The sequence below is a fragment of the Apostichopus japonicus genome, chromosome 18 (assembly GCF_037975245.1).
Source record: "Apostichopus japonicus isolate 1M-3 chromosome 18, ASM3797524v1, whole genome shotgun sequence".
Taxonomy (NCBI): domain Eukaryota; kingdom Metazoa; phylum Echinodermata; class Holothuroidea; order Aspidochirotida; family Stichopodidae; genus Apostichopus; species Apostichopus japonicus.
The window spans coordinates 8,814,590-8,841,358 of record NC_092578.1 but is presented as its reverse complement, the minus strand read 5'-3'; the positions used below and the strand labels follow the sequence as shown (position 1 = coordinate 8,841,358).

Genomic DNA, 26,769 nt, shown 5'->3' with positions numbered 1-26,769 from the left:
TAGTTAGACAAGTATCGTAAATATCGCAACAACAAAAAATCAAGAGAAGTCCTTTTCCTGATATTGTATCCCAAAAATTGACTGAAATGTTTTTTTTTTATCCCATTTGTTAAATATTATAACGTTTAATTTAAATTTTTCTTCTGTTATTGTCACAGATTGCATTGTTTTCTCGCGTAATTGTAACACATTACAATGCTGTCATGCAAATGATTGACAAACTCTATAACATAAGTTCTCAATTTATTTTCTAAGAGAGCTAGTGGAAACATCGGTTGGTGTAGAGGGCCAGAAAAAAAAAATTGCATCACATACATAGATTCATCAATGCCCACTGTTGACTTGGAGGGTCTTAAATATTAAGGGTACGCAATCCCGTTCAGTGTAATATTTTGGACCGAATTGTTTAATTATAATTATGATCATTTTGCGTGCCAGCTTAAAACCTTTAATGGGCTAATTAAGGCAAATGATTCTTAAATTAAAATGCAAAATGTGTTACCCGAAAGAAATATTCGAATCCGAAGAAAAGGTCACTGAAAGTAGCCGAAGTTTCTGTCTGTAAGTGGAAAAAGCGATGGAAAATAATAACGTGTATCATATGATGGGAATGTTCGGTTTAAACAGTAGGATGGTGACTTCGAAGTTCGGCCACTTAAGACTTAAAACACCCCAAAACTAAATCTTCTGGTATAAATCATTTGAAAATGTACTTCATATGGTGGGAGAATTTTGTTATAGTACGATACACGGCCAAACTTTCATTCCTGCAAACTGTTTTCACGTTGTTTTCCAAGAAGATTCTTCGTGATTGTGGAACTGGTATTTCTTGCTAGAGTATTGCGAAGTTCGGACACGCAACCCACAGTGTGGCGCTGGTGATAAAATTGGTGGCGCAGTTGCTTTTTCAGTAATTATAACAGACTTCATAGATCTTCGTCATTTTATTGACAAATATGTAAGTAATTTCTTGCACACGGGTCATTTTGGAGAGAAAATAACTGTAGCTTCGTACTTTTTGGTGAAATTTGACTCTTCCTGTAGATTTTCATGGTGAAATCGTGTATTTCTTAGGGTGTCCGAACTTTCGCAGTATGCCGAACTTCGCAATACTGACTATACATGTAGATCACTGTCGTTATGATGTGTTTGAATGGAATTAAATTAAACCCGGCTAACATCTATCCGCAAAGCGAGTGGTATACTTGAAATGCGTAAAATCGAATAGTCATTTCAGTCGATGTTAAGAAGAGTAACTGTTTCGAATATTTTCTTTGAAAGTGATGGAGAGATGGATGGATGGATTGATGAATGGATGAATTAACCTTCTTCTAAAATCCAACCCTATTCGAGAGAAAAAATGATGATGACATTTGAATCTATCAATGTTTTCGATCGTGCAGATTGTGACATGAAACAAGAGTTCAAAAGCTTTGGTCCACAAAAGGCAAAGAATCTAGAATCTTGGTCCAAACGCAACAGGGTAACCGGGCGGGAAGCCATAATAATGTGCATAACTCGTGCCACATGATAAGGATGGTGTTCAGTTAGGTGAAAAGATTGAATATTTGTTCTATACTTACCGTAACTGTTGAGAATGTCGGGACTGAAGGGCAGGCAAAAGAATTATACTGTGTAAAACCGACAGGTGGGCATGTCAAATAATTAGCGTACGTAGTCTTACCGGGATTCGCTGCTTTGGAAGGTTCGATTGTTGGTAGGAATTGCACAGAATAGCTGTAATTAGCTATAATGAAAAAGGATCAATAGAACACAATTCAGGTGCGCTTAAAAAAAGGTCTTACCTTATTTATTTATTTATTTCGTTTTAATTTAGTGACGTTCACAGTGATTTCAAAGGTGTGTGATTGTCTGTGACGCATCCCTAATTCTACACACACGATTGACCTTGGTAGAGGCATGAATCTTTATGGAAGAGCGTCGTGGATCAGGAGAGATGGTCTAATTCTTACCCGTTGAATGAAAAAGCAAAATGAAGACGGAGGTGTGGAACATTGCATAAGCCTCCATTTATGCGCACAAATGCATGATCGCGACATAATTGTAACATTTTTTGGGTATGACTCCTTGTGGTGGCATACTCCAGATGAAGCCGAAATCGGGAATAGGTCCCAACTAGCAACTGGGGAATCGTTTTAGATGTAACAGGAGTTTATGAAGGAGGGATGTGATGTCGGCAGTGTTGGAGGGGGTGGGGGCGGGGTTGTTGCTGCATGCATGTTAAAGTTCAACAAAGATTTATGTTGGGTATAAAGTTTTGGGTATAAAATGAGAAAGTTTTAGACTATTTCATGCCTCCAAAGAAACGTATAGCAGCTGTGTATTGTAGTAACAAATGTAGTCAAACATAAAGTTTGAGATGAGAAACAAACAACATTGGCTATTGACAAACAGAAAAGGGTCGCACATGGTTTAAGCCAACAAAGACTTAGGCCACTTAAAACTATATACATATAGCCTATATATATGGCATATATATATAGCCTATAAAAAGCCTATATATAGCCTATATATAGGCTATATATAGGCTATATATAGGCTGTATAAATGTGCTAGCCTATACAAAGGCTGTATATATAGGCTATATATAGGCTATCTATATGTGCTATATATATTATATATATATATATATATTCACTATATATATACATATATATATATATATACAGGCGCGTATCCAGGGGGGCGTTGGGGGCGCGCGCCCCCCGGGTAAGAAAAAGAGGAGAGAAAAAAAGAGAAGAAAAGGGGGAAAAGAGGGGGGGAAGAGGAGGAAGGAAGGGAAAAGAAAAAAAGAAGAGAGAAAAAGGAGAAAAGGAGTGAGTAAAAGAAAAACACCAAGACACCGGGAAGAGAAAGAGGAACAGTGACATCATTACAGCGCTGATCCCTATTATATACACAGGGTAGCCAGTGACGGATCAATGATTTCGGAAGGGGCGTGTGCCTCACCCTACCCCTTTCACCGACAACTCCATTTTTGACGTTTCCATTTCTCCTCTCTCACTAATGATCTATGGTCTATCATAACGCGTGTGTGTGTATATACGCCTTACACAATTGTAGAATTGTGCTATGAAACCAACTGTGGCTGGTCTCGAACTCGACCGTGTCGTCGGGGAACATGACGCATTTCGGGAAGGGGGCGACCGCCCCCCTCCCCTTCAGCATGTTTCTTTATGATATCGCTAGTAATTTCAAAATAGAAAATGCTTAGATGCAACTAACAAGGCCTTGGAAGTGTCATTTCCAGCGATCTGGGAGGCATTTTCGGCCAAAATTTGCTTGTACGCTTCGCGCCAACTCATGGCAAATTCCTCCCTACGCGCCTGTACGAATTTGTAAAGCAAACAGCAGATATCACATCATACAAGTGATCATGGAAATGGCGTTCCAGGATGTACAGCCTCAAAACTGCCCGACTTGCCCGAAAAAAAATAACCAAAACTTTCGCGCGCTCCGCGCGCGTTCAACATGTTAATGTCAATATCATATAAGCAAGCATAGGTTATTACATCGCATGCCATCGTGTACCGTACAGTCCGTGAAAGTTGCGCAGTATACCGCGGGATGCTAATGTAAACAACGAAATGTCCTATGCAGATGGAGAAAAAGCATGGAGGTCCAATTATGTCATAACTCTCTTTAACATTAGTAATGGCGAATTAGGGGCTGCAGCCTCCCCCCCCCCTCCCTCGCCTCCTACGCCTATATGTGTAGTGTTCGGTTTCGGAAATATCTGCTATTTCTTTTCATTTCCTTCAACGAAGTTTTACAATAGAAGTTTTAATATTTGTACACCAATAAATTAACTGTATCTGAGTTTTCGAAAATTTCCTGACCAACATTCTTCATCACACTTCCCTCTACTCGTGCAATTTTGACCGGTCTGTTAGGGGTTGAAGGAGGTTTTTCTATATTGGTGTCCATAGATGAAATTTTGTGCAACATTATGGGTATTTTTGAAGTGAATTTATTCACGAGAATTGTGAATTTTCAAATTCTGAACAAATAATGGGCTTAAAACCTTGACAAATGGTGCTTACGGGTATTGTCGGCCGCGACGTAGAATAGACAAAAAGCAATGATCCACAGGAGATGCGATGAGGTCGAACATGATGTGTGACTGGTGAAAATCTTCAATAAGGTTATGGATGGGAAAAAACTATTGGGAAATACTTGGTTCTCAGGCAAAAAGTGTACATCTGGTTGGTCATTTTCAAGCCCGAAAAGTGCCATTATACCGGTGATCTGGGGGGTATCAAAACCAGACATTTTCTTGTACGCTACGCGCCAACCGATGGTGGCGCTCCGCTTAGATAGTAATTCGCGCCCCCCCCCCCGGGTTAGAAAATCCTGGATACGCCCCTGATATAGGCTATATACTATATATGGGACCATTACTAGAGGCAACAGATCAAATCGTGAGGACCATTACTAGAGGTAACAGATTAAACCACTATAGGACTCTATTTGGCTGCAGCTATTCAGAGTAGCCTATATATAGCCTATATATAGGCTATATATATATAGGCTGTATAAATGTGCTAGCCTATATATAGGCTCTATATATAGGCTATCTATATGTGCTATATATATATTTATTTACTATATATATATTATATATATATTCACTATATATATACATATATATATATATATATATATATATATATATATATAAGCATAATATGTACCTTAGGTCGACAGTTTATGGTAAAAAAGTGTACCTTAGGTCAACAGTGTACCATAGTTATATATATATATATATATATATATATATTTATATATATATATATATATATATATATATATATATATATATATATTCACTATATATATACATATATATATATATATATATATATATATATATATATATATATATATATATATATATATATGGGACCATTACTAGGGGTAACAGATGAAACCACTATAGGACTCTATTTGGCTGCAGCTATTCAGAGTAGGACGACTGCTAATTCTTACCTCAGTAAGCCTAACGTATGAGGAAGAACTTATTACAGTGGCTTTATCTTGTTTGCCTTGCAATAAATCAGCAGGTTTTGATGACTTGAAACCTGGCATAATTAGCAAAGTTATTGCATATATTTCCAAACCCCTAGTTCAAAATTTTAATTGCTCTCTGGCAAGTGGGATAGTCCCAGATCAGGTCAAAATTTTTTAAAGTCATTCCTATTTACCATATGACAACTATAGACCAGTTTCTCTTTTTGTCAACTTTCTCTAAGATTTTTGAAAGAAACGTGTATAATCGTATGTATTTTTAACTTAATTAACAATCACAACGTATTGTATAATGGTCAATATGGACTCAGGCCTAAACACTCAACGGAGCTGGCACCCGTCGACGCAATTGACAAGTTGTCCAATGCCCTAAGAATCATAAGATTTTAACTGGATTTTTTTTTCTAGATCTTTCGAAAGGGTTTGACACCACTGACCACAACATTTTGCTTTATAAGCTTAAGTTAATCATTATGGCATTGGATGAAAATACCTTGAGTGGATAACAACTTAAGTTATTGTTTTATTATTTGAGTAATGCCACAATTCCCGTATGGTTATATTTCTATATATCTACAAAGATTAAATGATGGATTTCGTATAACATATAACAGTAAACAACATGTAACATAACAGCTTACCTGTGCCATTTGGGGGAGGCCATTGGACGACAGCGCCCAACCGCCAGGGGTGAAGTTCATTTCCTGTTGCCTCTACCATGAAATCAACGGAAATATCTTCCGGGAAAATGTAAGCTGCAAGAAAATAATTTGATAATAGTTCCATGGTATACTTAGTAGATAATCCGGAATGGTTGATGCTTTATACATCGACACAGACATGACAATCTCCATGTAATTGTGTCTGTCACCCCGCCAAGTTATTATATTTTATCTCAATGATCCATCGGCACATATTCATACTAATGAAATATTGATTGCGTCTCCAAAAGTTGTGTCGTGTGACTACTTTCACATTGGCTTCAGAAACTGGCTAATTACCCCCACCTCCCTCCCCTCCCCCATCGCTTTTAACATGTTTGTATTTTCAGACCGAAGGACGGTCGCCGTTTCTATAAAGATGGTAGTATACTTTGAAATTAGCGAGTTACTCCATGTGTGCTAAAAGAGGCCCGTTGGGCAACCCTCCCAAGAAGCAATTCTAACGAACAGTGACTAGTTTCACATTGGCTTCAGAAACTGGCTAATTACCCCCACCTCCCTCCCCTCCCCCATCGCTTTTAACATGTTTGTATTTTCAGATCGAAGGACGGTCGCCGTTTCTAAAGATGGTAGTATATACTTTGAAATTAGCGAGTTACTACATGTGTGCTAAAAGAGGCCCGTTGGGCACCCCTCCCAAGAAGCAATTCTAACGAACAGTATGATTCGAACAGCAATGACCAGTAAAAGAATAGAGGTTAAACCGTTTGCGGTTACCTCCCTTATGATCTGAATTGTTGTATAAACTAATAAATAAATAAATAATAATAATCAGCAGTTATTTTTACGACGCTTAAACGACCACAATAATCGCATGTGCTTTTGGATTACAACTAACATGTCGGGTGGCTTCCAATTCAACATTTTAACTCAAATTCGGAATTCTTCAATTTAGAGAAAGTCATTTTCAAATGGGAAACCGTAGATTGTTCTTGGATGAAAAGAACCCACCTTTACTTTGACCTGGCCGGGTATCGAACCCGGAACCTCTAGATTGCTAAGCCTCATTGCTTCAAATGCCACCGCCTTTATCCACTCGGCCACAGCCCCGTTACGACGTTTCCCCCTTCCCTTCCCACCCCACATCTTGGTGTTTCGCCCCCTAACCCCACATCAGTCACTTAACTTCCTTACTTAACTACATTTTCTTCTTGTTACACTCCTCCGACTCCCTTTTCATCCCCATTTCTGCACTTTCATCGACCAGCTTCATTTCACCCCACTGCCGATTGTACTTTCTATAAGGTTACTTTATTTAGTTTTCCGTGTTTCAACCCTGGGTTTATCAATCCTTGGTTTAAGTGTGAATTCCTTATTTTCAGTTCGTTCAAACTGCTACTGGATGAGACCCTGTGTTGATCTAACATTTATACATTTACCTGCTCAGGTTATTTCGTAGTAGAGTAAAAAGCAGTTACTTTTTTAACAGTTTTTTTCTCTCTTTCGCTGTATTAGAATTCATGAAATCGATATAGTTTACGGGATATGAGTACATCTATATATATATTTATTAGGAATTGAGTAAATCGATATAGTTGATGAGAATTGAGTAAAAACGACATAGTTTATGGACATTGAGTAAAACGTTATATTAGATCGAAATTTGGTAAACCGCATAGTTTATTGAAATTGAGTAAATCCATACAGTTAATGGAAATTGAGTAAGTCGACATAGTTGATGGAAATTTAGTAAATCGATATAGTTTATGGGCATTGAGTTCATCGAACGGATATAGCTTCCACGATTGGTCAATATCATCGCGAATAGCTAATTTCTTTCTATTCGAGTAGCCACTGTTCCAAGAACATATATCATGTACATCACACAGTATCAAATCTGTTTACAATCGGTTTACTTTTTGTTTATTTCTAGAGTAAACTGCCTGTCACCTCCTCATGATCATGTCAAATAGACGGTTTGTTTGTCATTCGATTGAACAATGATCACTGCGAGACTGATTTTGAGAAATAAATCCACAGAAAAGAGAGGGGTGGGGGTATAAGAATGTCGGAATGTACTTACGCAAATTACAGCACTCCATTCTTGTCACTGGTCCAAAAAAACCGCAAAATGTAAAAGGCGTAATGGTGGCTGAGGTGAAACTTAACCATAACGATCCTATCACAATGAAAGTGAGCCTAACCCACACGTACTTCATATTCGTTGTATACTAAATGGCTCATACTGAAAGGAAAACGAAAAATGTTAGTCGATCGCATCTTTATGATCATTTCAAAAACAAAACATTGAATTTCAAATTTGAATTTCAAAAGATGATTTCATTGTTCAACATTGTGTTTTAAAACTTCTATAGGGTGTTTGTAGATTGCATGTTACTTTCAATCTTAAAATTGAAATGAACTTGTAGGCCTATACGTCAAATTATGTCAAATCACATTGGAAGTATGCCAGGAAAGCCACCAAAATTGAAATTGTACCGAGAGGGGTAGTAATCGATGACTCAACGGTTGAACGTGTGTCTGAGACTGTGTACATAGGCCTAGGAGGCGGGGGGGGGGGGCTGGGGGCTGCAGCCCCCAACCAAATATTTTGGAAAAAATTCGGGCAATATGCTGAGAATTTTTCAGGCACCTACTGAAAGAAATATCATTTGCAATGTATTTTTCAATGGTTAAACTTATATTATTATTATCATTATTATTGTACCAACTTCCCCAATAATTATAACCAATATGGAAGGGTAATAACACGGCAAATGATTGCATGTTATTGGCAGGCGATGTTACAACCGATGAATGTCTATATGATATACACATTAAGAACAATTTTGGTTATATATTTCGGGAAAGTCGTTACAGCCCCCCCCCCCCCCCCAAATCAAATTGGTCTTCTATGACTATGTACATTAATAATAATTGGTGTTCGCATTAATGAGATACTAACATTAACCAGTCATATTTTCTAACATATTGCTAAGAGTTTACTACATTGTATCTACATTAACATACCTTGTCCCGTTTATCAAGTTACAGGTGAGGAAACAAATATTTGTTACATCGATTCTGTCTCATATACGCTGTTCCTGTTTGGTATACCATTACTCATTAACTCGTGATAAACAAAGAATGAGAGCTTTCTTAAAATATTGTGCTAAGATTTTTAAGTTGGATTATAAGAACATTACTGGTGGGGTTAATGGTGCAGCTAAAAGTGAATTGATCAGACTCACCAGGCACATTCATAGGGATAGTAAAACACCCTCGTAATAAAGAACTGAAATCACTTTGTCTATATTACAAACTAACTCTAATTTACGAAATCGTGCAATAAAAACCAAATTGTAGGGTTCCAATTTTCAAAAAACTCATTTATATACAAAGCATTTATGTTTATTCAAAATGGCATTTAAAATAATTTGATTTGATGTAACGTGTCTTTATTACTATTTCCTTAATCTTCCCATTTGCCTTACATTTTGAAACGTGTTGATTGTGTTACGAACCATTTAAATACCACTTTTGTATTGCCTTTAATCGCTTTTCTTTGAATTGTTATTGTTATTTTAATGTTATGTATCATAACATTTTATGCTCCCCTATTTATTAATTGTAATTTAATGTTATTTATACTGTAATAAAGGAAACTGAAAAAACTGAATGGATATGTGAAGAAAAGCCGTGAAAAGTTTGACGATGAACTGGTGATGTTCTCGGCTCTTCAATACATGTATAATTTGTTACTGTAATAATACATTGTGTTATGATCAGTTGCAATAACTCTGCAATCTTTAAATTTTCAATTACATATACTTGAACAAGAGAAGATCCTTTGGATAATAGGCATCGCCATTTGTCTTTGACAAATGATTTTTGGAATGGATTTCCCAGCAAACACGAAAACGTTTTTAAAACGTTATTAAAACGTTTCGTCTTTTGTTTTGGTAACGTTATTTATAGTGTAATAAATATGTCACGAAAACGTTTTCAGGCTATTATTTCAAAACATTTTTTTGTTAAACTTGAATATAAAATAAATATAACATTAATATCTCATTAAAACTTTATGCCGACGTTTTATATAACACCACATTTAACGTTATAAAAACATATTTTAGAGGCTCTTTTAAAAATGTTATGATAAACGATTTGTGTTTGCTGGGTTAAAGCAATGTGTTTTGAGGTCATAAAAGTATTATGTTATCCTTTCAAATGCTATAGCTGTACTCTTTGTGATTCAAAAAGTCGCTACAGGAGAACAACAAATATTTGCACACGCTGCTGCTACTGCTGAAGTTTCCAGGAACCTTTAAGAGCTTAAAATATACATTTCCAGAGGAATGGAACTCCTCTTTGTGACATGTGTGTTTTTTGCTTGTAAGATCGCTTTAGGGACGAGAAGAAAGAGATATATGAGACTTTCTGCAGGAGCTATACTTGGAGCTTCAACTCACCATCTCTACTCCTATAGAGTCAATAACAAAATACACGATCATAACTGCCTTCCAAATGCGTTGGAATGTACAATTGTAATGATTGACAATTTTGCCGCTTGTGTTAGTTTATTTTCGAAACATTGCTCGGCCAATCACCGCAGTCGATCAAGAAGAAGCTAGTCCGTCGGCCTCTAAATCGATCCATACCCCCTTGAAAAGTTGGTGAGTGTACGTCCCTGCATAGGCCTACACACTGTGATATAGTAGTATTGGTTGCAGGGGCGTAGGGAGGAATTTGCCAAGGGGGCGAAAATGTAGGCAAACTATCAGAGCCGTAGGTACGGCATTGCAAACTATCTAAGCGTAGCGCCACCATGAAAATTTTTCCAGGCCTTGTAAGTTGCATCTTAGCCTTTTTGTCGTTGAATTACTAGCGATATCATAAAAATATACAAAAAATATGCTCAAGGGGGGGCGGGGGCGGCTGGCCCCTTCGCCCCCCCCCCCCCTTGGCTACGCGTCTGATTGGTTGGTACAATATAAAGTGACACACATTCCGCCTAACAATAAACCCTTGATTTCACTGATCAGAATTTATATTGTTGAATGTCGGTAGGACTAAGTATACAATATTATCCCATAAGAAAGACCTAGTCACAAAAAGTTCAGCTTCTGTAAAAATTTACGACACAAAGATAAACAGAATTACATGCAGTATAGGCCTATATACTTACACACCCACACACCGCACTGTAACGTATTTAGAAAACTAGAAGATTTATAAAACGAGCTTTACGATAGAAGAAAAGAACGTTAATTGCTACGTTAATCATGCATTGATTTGATAACACACACGTAAAACACTATGAAGATAAGATTTAATGAAAATTAAAGCCGAAAGGATAACAGTTTTACGTGTAATACTTACTACAGTAAATCACCAAATAACTAGAAAAAGTGCTTCAGCTTAGAAAACACGCAGTCCGTTGGATCCACGAAATGAATGTAAACTATTTACATTGAAACTACGACACAGGCTAATTTGGAAGTTAGCATATACGGTGTGGTATAATTTGGAGTTATTCAAGTGTGATGTCGAAATATTGAAATGGAACAATTGAAATTATAACAAAAGTTGCGGTTATTTGGCATTGGGATATTTTAATGTGCGTCACTGTATACAATATAACCTACGTCAATTGCAAAGTGACTATTCTGCTTGTAAAATGCGTCCATTTTGTGAACGCACTATGATATATGAATAGAGAGAGAGAGAGAGGTGGGTGGAGATTAGGCACGTATATGCCTTTAAATAGTTGTAATAACTATGGTATGAATCATATGGTAAAATTTCCAAAGGCTTTGTGTTTAATAAGCTACACTAGTTTTGTAAAGACAGCACAGGGCAAGATCGTTATATATAATACTCATATAGAACAGAGTGAGGGGTATAGTGGGGGAGGGGTGGCTGAGAGGGAGGGTTCCAAGTGTGCGAAGCTAAAGACGTGGAGGCTAAACAACGAATGTATGCGCCACAGCGCTTACGCACAGCCGCTGGTAAAGGTTGTGCAAAAGTTGGTTTTCAATTGTTAAAAGGGTGCGAATAGTGGAAATGGTTTAGAACCATTGTTTTAGAAGAATTGACATCACCATCCACTATAAATATAAACTTCATTGAATTATGCTGCTTATCATATGAACTAAACCTCTTTATCGAGATGAAGAAGTTTGACTTTACGACAGTGGGACACACTGTTTCGACGTTGAACTTCTTTGAAAGCTGCCAATGGAGTGGTTCAATCTTTGGGCTTTTTATTTCTTCTTCTAGTTTTAAAAAAAAAAAGAGAGAGATTACTTTGGAGTAGCTAATTAGGCAAAAGGATAGTGGTATTTTGTTAGGAAAAAATCGTTATAGTAAAATTCTCTGTTTGTCTAATGAATTTATTTGCATGTTTTAGTAATTATGTCGCATTCACTTTTTTCTTTAAACAATTCTATATTATAAATGTCACCTTGATACACTTCAAGTTCCCAGTTTTCGAAGAGATACTCTTTTCCATTTTAGTAACCTATGAAAGAGCCCTTTTGAAGCTAAAGTAAGGGAAACTGACCTTCAAACAAGGAGGGGGGTTATACAATAGTGGATATCAGCCCTCTTCAGTGTGCATTTGAGAGAAGCTTAGGATTAAGAATGTAGTTGAGACACCAACCCCGCCCCTCCAATCAGATAAACCACTAAAAGAAAGGACCCTTCACTCTCAAACTGGGCTCGTTTAGAAAACTTAAGGGGAGATTCTACCTGTATAGACTAGTGGCATGCACAAGTGGGTGAGAGGGGAGGGGCCCAGGGTTCAGTCGGGTTTTCTTTACAATCAGTGAGGGAAGAACTTGACTAGTCCTCCTGGTGTCACCAAAACAGAACTTGTATTATTCGATACAGGTGACAAACGCCTACAGTGGAATTACGACCTTCCTTATCGGTTTATAACCTCCTGACATACAATCAGCGTCCATAGCCTAGTGGTTTGGGTGTCCACATATAAAGCGGGAGGCCTGAGTTCGAATCCCGGCGGAGGCATGAAGGTTTTTCACTGTTCTGGATTTTCCAACTCTTCGCAATTTCAAGTATATATATTCATTCGCCTTTGTGGTCTACCTCCATTTGATTTAACAGAGTCTGTTCAAAGTATCTCTTTTGAGATCCGGCTTTAGGAATCATAAATGATTTCGAGTTGGTTAGCATCATGTTTGCTCTCTAGACTAGGGCAAATATGTCACCAAATCAGGTGACAAACGCCTACAGTGGAATTACGACCTTCCTTAACGGTTTCGAACCTCTGGACATACAATCAGCGTCCATATCCTAGTAGTTAGGGTGTCCGCATATAAAGCGGGAGGCCCGGTTTCGAATCCCGGTGGAGGATGGTAGTTTTCTCACTGTTCTGGATTTTCCAACTCACTAAAATTGTATATATAAATTGTATATATATATATATATATATATATATATATATATATATATATATATAGAAAGAAATATATATAATATATATATATATATATATATATATATATATATATATATATATATATATATATATATATATATATGCTTGGAATCATTACGAAGCAAACACAATAAAACTGATACAATTTTGATATAGCGTACCGCGTTTATTGCGTTGGTGTATGTATATCGTTCACTGAAAGGCCACACTGCGGCTGTACACTTGCATGCGTTTATTATATTAGTAAAGAAAAAAGTCAATGGCATGAACAGAACGGCCTAACTTGCAAAAAACAAAATAAGAATTTACTATTAAACGTACGATGTCTAGGGAATTTCTATTGAAAAACAACAATGTGCGAAAAGAAAAACCTATAGTGCTTGAGCATTGACTGTGACTTAGTAGGACGAACTTGCTAAACATAAATGCGAATTTTGTGTGAACCATTTATGAAATTGATTTGAGCTTCATTCACTGACGAAACGGATACGACACGTTGAGATAGGATTACTATATCATTTAATGTAGTATGTGTTCTACTGTTTACCTTTGCCGATACTGGTAGCGTTACCCGTGCGATATATGGGCCAGTGTTCGTCGCTTGGAATTGCCTCGAAGTTCACTTCGAGAAAACCGTTGAAATTGATAGTAACCACACCACCTATACCGTAATTGCCTTGTTATGCAGGTTTGTAAAAACTACTAATATTTTCTAACTGAATATATATATACTAGTGTCCGGGCTGGTTAAATAAGCTGCCGCGTGATTATTTTTTAAATTGGCACATTATTCTCCTCACCACTACACCTCACCACCGCTAAACGCCCAACGGAAACGTCATCAGCCCGATCCTATACATCTTGTACGCCGGAGACATCTCTCAACCAGACAACGCTTACATTAAAAATTCGCAGTATGCTGATGACATCGCCACATGGACCAGCCACAACCAGTCACACAGAGCAGAGGAATACCCACAACGCTATATCATCCGAATACACAACTGTTGCGACGATTGGAGAATGGAACTCAACCCAACCAAGTCACAGATTCTCTACATCGCCAAACACAACAGATTAAGGAGGAAACCACATCTTACACCCAGCAACATCGTCATACCATTCGCCAATCAAGTTCGCTTCCTGGGAATAACCATCGATAAACAAAAACTCACCCTCGGGCACCACCATCAAAACACCCACAAGAGGGTCAGTCAACTCGTGAATCTACTACGAAGAATGGCTGGATCATCGTAAAACCCCAGAGCATCACCACTCACAACCATGAAGATTTAAAAAGATGATTAGCAGGCCGCTCTTCGAATATGCAGCTCCTACCATAGCCCATATCAACTCAGCACAAACAGAAAACATCTGGAAGCCTCCCAGGGGAAAGCATGCAGAATCGCCCACCACCTACCTCCAGAAACAAACAGCTATACACAACAACCAACATAGCTAACATCCAATCGGTAGATCAAACAATTCAACAACTAAGGGACAAATTCCTCTCTTCATTTAATTTCATTGCATTTTTTCAATCCAGTATAAACATAAAATATTTATTAAAAGGAGTACAAACATAAAAAATATTAAAGAGAAACAATGTTAAGATGTTATAAGATGAGATAAGTTTCAAAAATTTACTCTAAATCAAAGGATCCAAAAGCTTAGGTTGAAAGAATATTGCAGCACGATGGATAAATGAGATTCTAAAAAGCTGTATTCTATATTTTGGCAAGCATAGTCGATTTCTTAGATTTCTGGAAGATTTTGTTAGCATATTGTTTAATGAAGAATGTAGAGGATGGTTTTGGCCTGCTTTAATCGTATTAGCCATCCGAATGAACTCCATGGTAGCAGTCGCAATTTAACAGTGTCTAATAGGAAGGTTGAAGTCTAAACTCAAAATTTTAGAAGAATACTTCAAAAACTTTGTTATTCTAAGTTTGTTTTTATAAACTATTGACATTTCTATTTTTGTAGTAGTCTGTTTTTTGTTGTTGACACTTTTATGATGTTCATCAGGTTCCCTCCCTTCTTCTCATAGGTTGCTGGTGGACCTTGCTAGAGATTATTATGTCGTCTATCCGTTATGCTGTTTCGAAGCATATCTTCGCTTCTTGGATTTTCCAACTGTTGTTATATACATTAGCGCAAAACGATTGTCCGGGAAACAGAGGTGGTGGAGTAAATCTATGTGACACGTGCCCGGATGTTGATTGCTGCCTGTATTGTGAGTATACACAACTCTCATATATACTTACACTCTCATACTATATATGTACACAACTCTCATACTCATACTCGAATAATTAACTGGAGGGGTCTCATTTTTACCTGCAATCTTTAAGGATGACTGGAGACAGAATGTCTTGTTACTCTCTTGTTACTCTCGTGGAGTGTTAGCACAGTGGTTAACACCGGTGCATTTCAATCATAAGGTCCCGAGTTCGAGTCACTCCAAGATTAATGTATGTCGTCCAGTTACAGAGTTGTTGACAATTAACAATTCATAATCATGGACGTTAAATATGAATGTAAGAGACTGACTTCGGTCAGCTTGCGGCTTTGATAAGCCAATCAGGCTTCTTCGCTTGCAGGAGGATCTAATATACATACATACATACATACATACACCCGTACATACATACATACATACATACATACATACATACATACATACATACATACATACATACACACACACACTCACACATACATACATACATATACACACATACATACATACATACATACTCTCTCGGTATGTCATAGCCAAAGAAACAAACATCCTGTGTGCTGGTGATAATGATGATGATGATGATGATGATGATGATGATGATGATGATGATGATGATGATGATGATGATGATGATGATGATGATGATGATGATGATGATGATGATGATGACGATGACGATGACGATGACGATGACGATGACGATGACGATGACGATGACGATGACGATGACGATGACGATGACGATGACGATGACGATGACGATGACGATGACGATGACGATGACGATGACGATGACGATGACGATGACGATGACGATGACGATGACGATGACGATGACGATGACGATGACGATGATGATGATGATTCTTTAGCTATTTTGGTTTTTCAAGTTAATCCATACGCTGTAAAATATACCAAATCAATGGATTTCTCTGAATTAACGATGACGTCGTTTCTTAACTGTTGATGTTAATTCATTTGTTTATAAAAAAAAATAACAAGGCATGTTACTTAAACTTCAAAAATAAACAACGGAGCATCTGTTGTATGATATTCAATACCATTTTTAGTTGACACAGTTTTAATTCAATTTCAAAGTGTTATTTGAGGCTCTAAGAGTCTTTTGTTTTCTTTCTGAGTTTGTTTTGGCTGCATCTGAGAAACCGAGAAACCTGGTGCTCTGTGGGTTAGACTAAGTAGTCCAGCCGTTTTTATTTTACGGCCCTCAGATGTTTTAAAGGGTAATTTCTTCCAAGATTAAAAGTGGTACCTATAGACTGATAACAGTCTTGTAGCAGTCAACATTGTACTTAAATGAACTTTGTGTTTAAAAGTCATTCCTTAATTATGAGGAGTGAGAATTCCATATTCGCTATTGTTTAGGTTGATGAGAGTTGTAAATCGGTAATTCTCGGTCTTGTCATCTCGCACCTTGATAACTGCAATGCTCTTTAATTGGTCGTCCTTACACGTCATTACTACCACTTCAATCCATCCAAAACCAGGCTGCCTACGATAGTGATAGTGAGTGTTTGCGGAGCCTGCGTTGGCTTCCCATAGCTCAGCGAATCAAATTTAAACTTATTTGCTTAGTATTTAAATGTATCCATAAACAGGCTCCAGATTATCTCCATACCATGTTGATTACACGTGTCTCCCCATACAGCATCGGGAGCATTTCTTCCCACTCGTTATATATTCCCACCACGCGCACCAAATTTGGTAGCCGGGCTTTCGCTGTGTGTGGGCCCAAACTATGGAATGACTTGCCTTCGTACGTCCGCGGAATCAGGTGTCTTTCCCTACTTTCAAGAAATCCCCTAAGACACATCTTTTTAGCGAAGCATTTGGTTAAGTCTCTTGCCTGTCTCTTTGGTTGTCTTTTGTCTTGCCATAGTTGTTTTTGTATCTTGTCTTCGTATTGGTTACTTCTTTTTGTATATACTTGTGTTTAGCTATATGTTTTGTAAAGCGCCATAGAATATCTTTTTAGTCATGGCGCTATAGAAATATTGTAATAATAATAATGTCTCTTTAGAAGATTTGAATGCAGTCCTTTTTGTCTAAGAGAAAAGAAAGAAATGTAGCTATATGACAACGCAAATGTATAACTCACTACCCTTGCATAACAAAGTGTAGAGAAATAATTCTAATTCGATGATAAGAGTTAAATTCACATCGCTGTGACGTTATTATTCTGGACACTTTGAATGAGTGAATTCCCACTGATTAGAAACTAAGAGTGTTGTGAAGATTCAAGTAGGCCCAATAAACTGCTATGTGTCCACTATATTCTTTTCTGTCCAATTCGGTTCTCATAATTCAAGCTGTCGGTCACGGTTATGAGTACTAAGCACTCAACCGGTTAACACAAAAGGTACGGCGTTTTTAGTTGAGCGAAAAGACAGTGTACGTATTTCATATTCGCTGAAATAACTTTAATCCCATAACAACAACAGAACGAACTATTTCAGAGTTTACACAACATACAATGTGCAAGTCCCGTGGAGCCGCATGTTTCTTTTCCAATGTGTTTATGTTATTTTCTTGTCACAATAAAATGATAGATAACAAATGTAGGCAAATTTGGCATAAAATCATTTCCCATGTCCAAATAACAGAATAAATGGATGTAACTTCAATACGAATTTCAAGATGAGGTCAAGAAATGCAGCTTAAAAGTAGTTTTATTTTCTCAATTTTGTTTCTTTATCAGCGATGGTTTCGGAGGACACACTTGACCTACGTTTCACGGTGGAATCGACTGGTGATAGCGACAATCCATGGAACGTTAAAGCCTCCTTACGATGGGATCCGCCAACAGGGAATGGTAAGTGAAGAATAAGTCTATGCTACAGTGGTCCTGAAGTGACAGCCATGATGTACACTCACTATGTTAGTATATCAGGACATCATAGCTAACTTGGGCTGGTGCTGTGGCCGAGTAGATAGAGGCGGTGGCATTTGAAGCAATGAGGCTTGGCAATAGGAAGGTTACTGGTTCGATACCCGGCTAGGTCACAGTAAGGTGGGTTTCTCACCCAAGCGCAATATACGGTTTTCCCGTCTGAAATGACTTTCTAACTTCAAAAAGATTCCAAATTTGAGTTAAAATGTTGAATTGGAAGCCACCCTACGTGTAAGTTGTAATCCATAAGCCCTTGCGGGTTTCTCCCACATTTGTGATCGCTTAAGCGTCGTAAAAATAACTACTGGTTACTATTGTTATAATTTGTGGGTAAAAATTGACGAAATGTGAAACAATTGTCGATGTGTTATGACTTGTCAAGTTACACTTATATGCCATCTAGTCTAAACATGTCATCTAGTCCAGACACAACAACTGGAACCCCCATGGTCCAAACAAGAACAGTATTAAAACATTGACTTTAGACAGACTTTTTAGTCTTGACATTTCAAAGTTCAATCGTCGAGAGTAAAAGTGAGCGCTAATCAGCTTTCTATAACTATGGATATTCACCTTAAAAATATGCTAAATCTATGGAATGCTCGGTTTCCATACCAACCTTGACGATGAAGATGGCTCCTCATTGCAGACCTATACTTTAATATTCAGCCAAGGCACTGTTTTACACATTCTAATAAAAAATTAATATGTTTATATGAATTTCATATGAACAACAGAACATTATTGCATGACATTCAACATTTCTCTTTGACAAATTTGTGATGAATTAGAAAGTTACCCTTTCATGATATTAATCTCTTACGTGGTCAAAACCCCGAAAATAAAAAAAAAGGCCGTTTCAGTTGAAAATGGGAAACTGTTGGCCCCTTTCCTATCTCCCGTCTCATATATGGGAACAAGAGGAATACGAAGCAAGTGATAACAATACAGACATTATTGCATGTCATTTACATTATGGTTATCTTGTCTAAAGTTGCGATGACGTCACCATGTTCTTTGTTTCTCTCTTTTGTATATTAGGCAATTACAGCTATTCTGTAGACTTTCGTCCTAGTGTCTCACAAAGTGATATTGAGGACATGGACGGTAATAAATCGACATTGAATGATGTAGTAAACTGTCAACAAATACCGACTTCCACCAATTGTCTCGATCGGTTTTTATTCGAGACCGTAACAGTAAGTATAATTAAGTGCCTAATCACTCTATACTCATAGCTATTACAGTAACTACTGTTCATTTTCCAAAACCGTGCATCAGTAACTACTGCGATGTGTTCGTAACACGGTAACATGTGTTACAGGTGGCACAGTAACTACTGAAAAGCTGTTACACGTTCCCATATAAAACAAAGAACTGCACGACTGGACAAGGAGTCTATGAGTATTTGACGTGGTAAACTATTACTATATATTAAGGCCTAATTTAGACGTGGAGCTACCCATAAGGCTAATCTAGGTTCCCCCTCCCCCACCTTAGGTCCCATTTTGTGTATCTGTTTTGTATCTACTTGAGACTTGCACACACTCACCTGTCCTTGAAAAATTTTTCAATCAAATAGATTTACTGATCCGATTAGAGAAAAGTTAGGCTACCATGCATCTGAATTTCGCATGCAGTATAAAACTAGGGAGTAGTCTTCATTACCCAGCCGCCGCGCATTTTAACCTTTCGGACTCGTAGTTCAACGTGTAACAGCTTTGCAGTAATTACTGTGCCACCTATAACACATGTATGATGTTACAGTGTTGCGAACACAGCGCAGTAGTTACCGAAGCACGGTTGTGGAACATGAACAGTATTTACTGTACTAGCTATGAGTATCGGGTGGCCTCATAGTGGAGATGCATGCAGGTCTTAAGCGGCGCAATGGTAATGGTTATGGTAAAAAATACCAGGAAAACCGGTTACTGGCGCGGCAGCTTCTAATTACTTGTTTTGGTAACTTGTCGACAGGATCCGATACTAATCCTGATCATTCTGATTATTTCCGTTACCCTAATCGATAATCATATAAAAATGCAGTTCATTCGAATTAACGAGGTATAATTACATTTCAAAGATGATAAGAGTAAAGGACACAAATTTGACAAACTATTCATTTGCTTTTGCATGTGACTAAAATACATTTCTAAGAAAAACAAGGGAGGGGGGGGTGGGTCGGACGAAGGCGTGAGCAGCCGAAGTCATCACCATCGAAAAGATTATCCCTACTTATTACAAATTGAAGAAGAATATGATCCAAGCATCTTGGTGAAATTTGCATTTATTCCTGTATATATTGCATTTCTCGAGATATGGATCGAATTGACATTTTCACAGAATGTGTCATAAGTGAACGTGAAGCTAACAAGTGAGATTTCATAATTGTACCCATGTATGAAAGCAAAATAATTTCTTCTTTTTTACCCCCTTTATTTTCCACTCTACAGATTTGACCTTTATTTGGATTGGATATGTTATCCCAACTTTGCTTTGTGGAATGTGAATGTTATCAATACCTTCACATGTGTCTGTATTGTATCAATGTGTTAATTCCAACCATAATTTGAAGAAGAATATCTAAAAAATATATCACCAACAACAACAAAATTACAGTGTGAAGCTATGACTCACACCTGTTTGCTTCTAGTTCACTGCTGATATACAAACATGTCTACTTTAAACAGGGCGTATCCAGGGGGGCGCAACAGGCGCCCCCGCCCCCTATTGGCCGTCACCAAAAAAAAAGTTTAGCAAAAAAAAAAAAAAATTGATGACGACCTTTATGTGAGATATCGGTGATCGCTCAACCCTCCCCCCCCCCCCCCCCCCATAAGGACATTGCCTTGGACTATGATGAAATTGTCAACATCTACAGTCGCAAGCATCCACGAAGGATGACATTTCTTAACCCAATGGAAGAGAAGTAATTATGATATCTCTTCATCAATTTCAGTCAAATTTAGCAGTAATGCAACCACTGTACAGTCAGACCATTTTGCTATTGTTGCCAAACTTCATGTTGTAAATCATTGATAAACTAAAGTAAAATTCATAAATTTCTTAAAGGCTTTGATGGTGAAACTTGGCAATCACCAGATTTCCCAGTCGGTCACAAGTTTTACAAACACTAAGTGACATGCCAGCCATACTAAATTGTGCATTTTGTGTCCATTTTTACTGCAAATGTTGCTTATTATTAAGGTCGAAAAATGGATCATATATGGCACCATTTTGCATTTCAGCCCTTCTTCGAAAGCAAAAATTGTCCACCCCTCCCCTTAGACCGAATCCCCAGGAAGGCGATCATTCATGCCTGACGCCCCCCTAGTGGAAAATCCTGGATACGCCCCTGTTTAAATATTAAAATAAAACAAACTGTTGGTTATCCACTAACGAGCCCGTGTAAGACAATGTGTAAAAGTAAGAGGGCGTGGGGCTGAATGACAAGTAGCTACAGTTGACCTCCTACCTCTCCTTTTCCACCTGTTGGTTTCTTCTTCTCTCCATGCCTTGTCTACTAATCCCCTTACATCTATCTCTTTTGTGTTTACCCTGCTCATTAACCTGTCTGTATTCTGTGCGTGTATTTGTCCCTTCTGTTACTGTTACTTGTCATTCAGCCTCTGAAGAAGATCCTGCTATTGGATCGAAACGTCAGGCCCTCGTATACTCTTATTTTACACAACTTTAAATATTATGAACTCGAAAACGATACGTAGGAGTAGCAAATGGCCCCAGGTTGCTTGGATTGTGTTCTTCTGTCATTAGCCAAAAATAAATATTTCTCCGCACTGTCCATTTAAAGAATGACCTTAGGCACTAATTCACAATCACAACGCGTACACAGCGCGGCGACCGCAATATACACGTGTGTTATGCTAACACTGCATGAAACTGTGCTATGCATTACGTACATTTACATACATGATATACACTGTACAGTGGCAGTATATTATATATACCGTATCACGTGACCAAGACAGAAAGTGGAGTAACGGTGTACCAGCGAAACCTATGAAATTGACCCGCCCTCTAAAAATTTCCTAGCTGAGAGAATACCTTTAAATGTTGATATATTGCAGAACATTAGACACACTCTTATCAATCCAAGTTATATTTCTACAACACTTTTAATCTATAAAAACAAAAATGACCATTGAAATGAGTGAATGTCATCAACCAAAGCGGCTGGACCGTTAAGTCTAATATACACATACAATAATGTCAGTTCCTCTGATGCAACACAAAACTCAATAGTCAAACATTATACTTTAATAATGGCCTCAAACGACATGCTTTACAATACATTTTCGAATTTGTCAACGAACATATGGTGTTGAATTATCACCCAAGGGTGTTCTCTTGTTGACATGAAATTAATATAAAATGATTTGGATTGAGTTATTAAAATTTAATGAAAAGTGGATCATCATGTTGAAGCCTCAAAGGAGCATTCCATAGTTTGATCACATTTGAAAATCTATTTCGACAGTCTAATTTTTACCTTTTTCTTGAACTATAACTATCAAAACTAAAATTATGCCTAAAGTCAGCCTTTAAGTGTACAACCGGCCCACCGCACCTCCCGTATACCTTCTCCATCTTGGTTATATTCAGTTTCCTACAATTTCACTCACCTTGGCTCTTGCAAATGTTAAAGCCGAAACATCAGTTGACAATAACAAAACCCTCCCAAAGCCCCTACTGAATTAAAATATTTTAATTAAAAGTATTTTAATTCAATATTATAATAATTTAATATTTTAACGGCCTAGCAACTGTTACCTTGTTGACCGTGTTAATTGCAGTCATTCTCCCAACTGAAGGTTTCCCTCCTAGGGGTGTCTAACACGGTTACAACGCGTTATATTCGTATTCGTGCTGCAAAGGTCCAATCACAAAATTGGCACATGCAGGCCCCTTTCTTCAATTGGAGGCAACTATAAACGACTAAATAACTCCCATGGATTAGCTTGAATATCCAGACACAATATCCATGGTTATTCTCAAAGACTCACAACAGGTGTTCTAGTGAGTAAAGAAATGAAATATTTCACTTTAACTAATGAACTAATAACATGAAAATTCTGTGCTTTATACTGACCATGCTTTATGTAATATTCCTTTCCGTAGCACGAGCCTACGGCTGAATTTGAGGGCTTACTTTTCGGTTATCTCTACCACATTCGGGTATGTTAACAATATAGGTTTTTGATTTAGCGGGTTTGTATTTGTTTTATTCCGGCGAAAGATAATTTTCACGTTTCATCTGGTAAATTATTATGTTTTTATTTCCTTTTTTATTATATGACGTGATGTTAGCTTGATGAATTCTGTATGTTTGTTGGTGGTTATTGCTTACAGCCTATTATAATGATGTACTTTTTTATTAGTCATATTAGTGTGTGCTTCTGATCAAGTTCATTTGCATTCATGGAGAGCCTCAAGGGCGTAGGAACCGGGTGGGCTGGGGGCGCCAGCCCCCCCCCCCAGTGAAAAATATGGGGGGCGGAAGTATCATTCCGCCCCCCCCCCCCCCTCCCCCCGCTCCGCGAGTCAGAAAACCCCTTTTTCATTTCCAAATGAGAAAAAAATCTCATTTGGAGCACCAAATTGCATCTATAAGGCCAGGTGAAAATGCAAAATTATTTACAAAATGGATTGGGTGTTGAAGTGTGCTATATTGCACCAAATTGCATCTGAGGCCACCTGGAAATACAAAAAAATTCCAAAGGGGAGGGGGCACCCCTCCCCTTAGACCCCTCCCCAGGCCGGCCATCAGTCTTCAGCCCCCACTCAAAAGTACCTTCCTATGCCACTGGAGAGCTTGTATTGATAAGTCTCCTTCCACCACCCCCATGCCAATCCCACCCCATCCACAACCCCATTCCCACCCCAGTCTTGAAAACGGATCGACACACTCGACTGCTGAAGTATTTTCTTTACTTTTTAGATTCAATCGGTGGTTAACGGCTCGTTTGCTTCTAATCATCTCTGCGAGACCAGAGAGAATGTTATGTTCGAAGGATTATCAGCACCCTTGATTACTGCTCCAGGTATACACATCATCTTATATAACTTATATATAAATATATATATATATATATATATATATATATATATATAACTATGTACATATCATGAGTATATATATATATATATAAATAAATTTTGTAGTTTAGTTTTTACTTCATGAAATCAAAGCCACATGTTTTCCTGTCCCTCGAGGTTTGTGTCACCCCCCCATCCCCCACCCATTGAAACGTATTTTACCACCTTGTTTACAAAATGGAGATTGTCATTGGCAGCGAAAAGTTAATGGTATAACACTGCACTTTAAGTATTCCATGTGAATACATATATTTTACATTGTCCCTATGGCTACGAACAATTTTGAGCTACAACAAACATGAATTTTAAGGCGATTATTACAAAATCTTTCTTCGTGTTTTCTCTTTCCTTTGTAGACTGTTTTGAAAGTACTAAGAATATCACTTATTGCAACATGCAACGTAAGTATATATGAGAAAGTATATATTTGGTATATCCACTAAGACAGATTTTGTTATAAGTTCTTATTAATTTCATTGAGCAGCTTGGTTACAGAAGTCATCATTTTACGATATAATGACAATATTTATCCTATAGCAATATGATGTGACGTGCATGTGCGATGTGATGTGATATGACGCGACGACGCAATATCATCTTCCAATCAATTTATATCATATATGGATACAAAAACTTTCTTTTCATAATTATGGTTGCTTACAATCATTCATTGGCGTTTTGTATCTTTTGGCGTTCCGTGCGAGCATTGTCGCACGGAAGTTAGATTTTTTGTTTTGTGCATACATCTTGATTAATCGTGCAAAACTGCAAATGACCAATTTTCTTTAAAAAAAATTTCATTTCTTATGATCCAAGTGGTGTTTCGATTCACATGGAAGTTAAAACTGTGTTTATAATCTCTTCCGATACAGCCAAGGTTCCAATAGCTAGCATACCACGTGATCTACATGTGGAATATGACCTATACGCTGACCCCGAATTTGCGTTAGTTAATGTATCGTGGAAGGAACCAATATCTGTAAACGGCGAAATTAAGTCATACAATGTCGCAATTACCAAAGTTGTTAACGAGGTCCGTACACTGATTGGCGAACTGATAAAGGTAGGTTATATTGTAGAATCAATGTGATATAGGCCTATAGCAGCAATACCGTTTAGTTAACGAGGGACACTGGGTGTTGTTATGATGATATTATGATGATCTTACTGTGATGTAGAAAACAATTCGTTAGGGCAAGATGTCACATGTTGATATGTCTCCCCAACCCCCCCCCCCCCTTCTATCGACTCTGCTCCCCGTATGTTAGGAAAGCTGTGGGAATGAAGAAATAGGTGGGATGGGGGTGGGTTAGGGTGGCTTCAGCGTACCGATGAATCACATGTGAAAACGCCCCGGAATTCATGAAAAAGATGTGACAACTGTATAACGCATTTGCATAGGGTTGTGTAAGAATATATATAAATATATTTTTTAATCCTATTTTTTCTCTATGAACGAACATCCCAACCATTGTTACTTTCCTGTCGTCTTTTCCTCCGAGTTCACTGGAAATAAAATCTGGGAGGAATAGGAGGGAATAGCATGGGATGGGATGGGAAGGAGGGAAATTGGATGGGAGGGGAGAGCGGTTATGGTGTGTTTATATGTATGAGGGGAGGTGATATCTAGTACTGTGGATAAGTTCCCCTTTCAGCCAGTAAATTAGAAAATAGTCACTGATTTAACCCTAAAAGAATATAAGGAAAACTGTCAACCCAGTAAATTATTGTTAATATCTACATGTATGGTACTATTAGTGGCAGTTTAAGTTACACATCCGGCATAAATGAGAACACACAATCAAACCCTGAAAGGTATTATGAACACTTGTTTAAATGCACATGCGCTTGCATGTCATTGTTAACGAGTGGATTTAACTGATGGCGATTCGTTTTCACAAGTTCGCGCTTGGTTCCATGCACAAGTTGTATATTAAGAACCCGGATTACGTTTTCCCTTACGTTTCTCGTTTAATATATATAAGAATCATTGCTTCACCCCATTAATCATGTACTGCATACTTTAACGGATAAAAATGGACCCTCGAAAGATAAAGTACTCTCACATAGTTATTGAAATAACTCCCTGTGATGAAAAATAGCAGAAATTAGGTAACACGGAAGTTTTCCAGACACGATTTCACTGTTTTTGCAAATCTTCATGTATTGATGGATAGGATTCTGACCTAACATGGTACATTACAATATGGTGCTGATCAAGAGCGACACGGTCACTAGAGCTCTCCTGTTTTTACTGTTATTTCATGTCGTCATGTCATCTGTATCGTCCACTTTCGTGCAATATTCCAGAGAGGAATTATTTTAT

At 37.7% G+C, this 26,769-nt stretch overlaps 2 protein-coding genes across 3 annotated transcripts in view; one reads left to right on the top strand and one right to left on the bottom strand.

The window, feature by feature from the left end:
• LOC139958567 (fibroblast growth factor receptor 2-like) overlaps window positions 1–11,251 on the bottom strand; it is a 33,497-nt gene extending 22,246 nt beyond the window's left edge. The window contains exons 1-5 of the mRNA XM_071955707.1: window positions 11,094–11,251; window positions 7,795–7,956; window positions 5,691–5,804; window positions 1,584–1,747; window positions 503–559 (exon numbers count right to left, since the gene is read on the bottom strand). Coding sequence (XP_071811808.1) covers window positions 503–559; window positions 1,584–1,747; window positions 5,691–5,804; window positions 7,795–7,930 — 471 coding nt within the window. The 5' untranslated portion in view covers window positions 7,931–7,956; window positions 11,094–11,251. The remainder of the gene's footprint in view (window positions 1–502; window positions 560–1,583; window positions 1,748–5,690; window positions 5,805–7,794; window positions 7,957–11,093) is intronic.
• A 2,311-nt stretch (window positions 11,252–13,562) lies between these two features.
• Window positions 13,563–26,769, top strand: part of LOC139958564 (uncharacterized) — a 72,587-nt gene continuing 59,380 nt past the window's right edge. For both annotated transcript variants that reach the window (XM_071955704.1, XM_071955703.1), the window contains exons 1-8: window positions 13,563–13,861; window positions 15,224–15,409; window positions 18,135–18,248; window positions 19,368–19,525; window positions 23,466–23,522; window positions 24,286–24,388; window positions 24,800–24,844; window positions 25,316–25,506. In XM_071955704.1, the coding sequence (XP_071811805.1) occupies window positions 15,253–15,409; window positions 18,135–18,248; window positions 19,368–19,525; window positions 23,466–23,522; window positions 24,286–24,388; window positions 24,800–24,844; window positions 25,316–25,506 (825 nt within the window). In that variant the 5' untranslated portion in view covers window positions 13,563–13,861; window positions 15,224–15,252. The remainder of the gene's footprint in view (window positions 13,862–15,223; window positions 15,410–18,134; window positions 18,249–19,367; window positions 19,526–23,465; window positions 23,523–24,285; window positions 24,389–24,799; window positions 24,845–25,315; window positions 25,507–26,769) is intronic.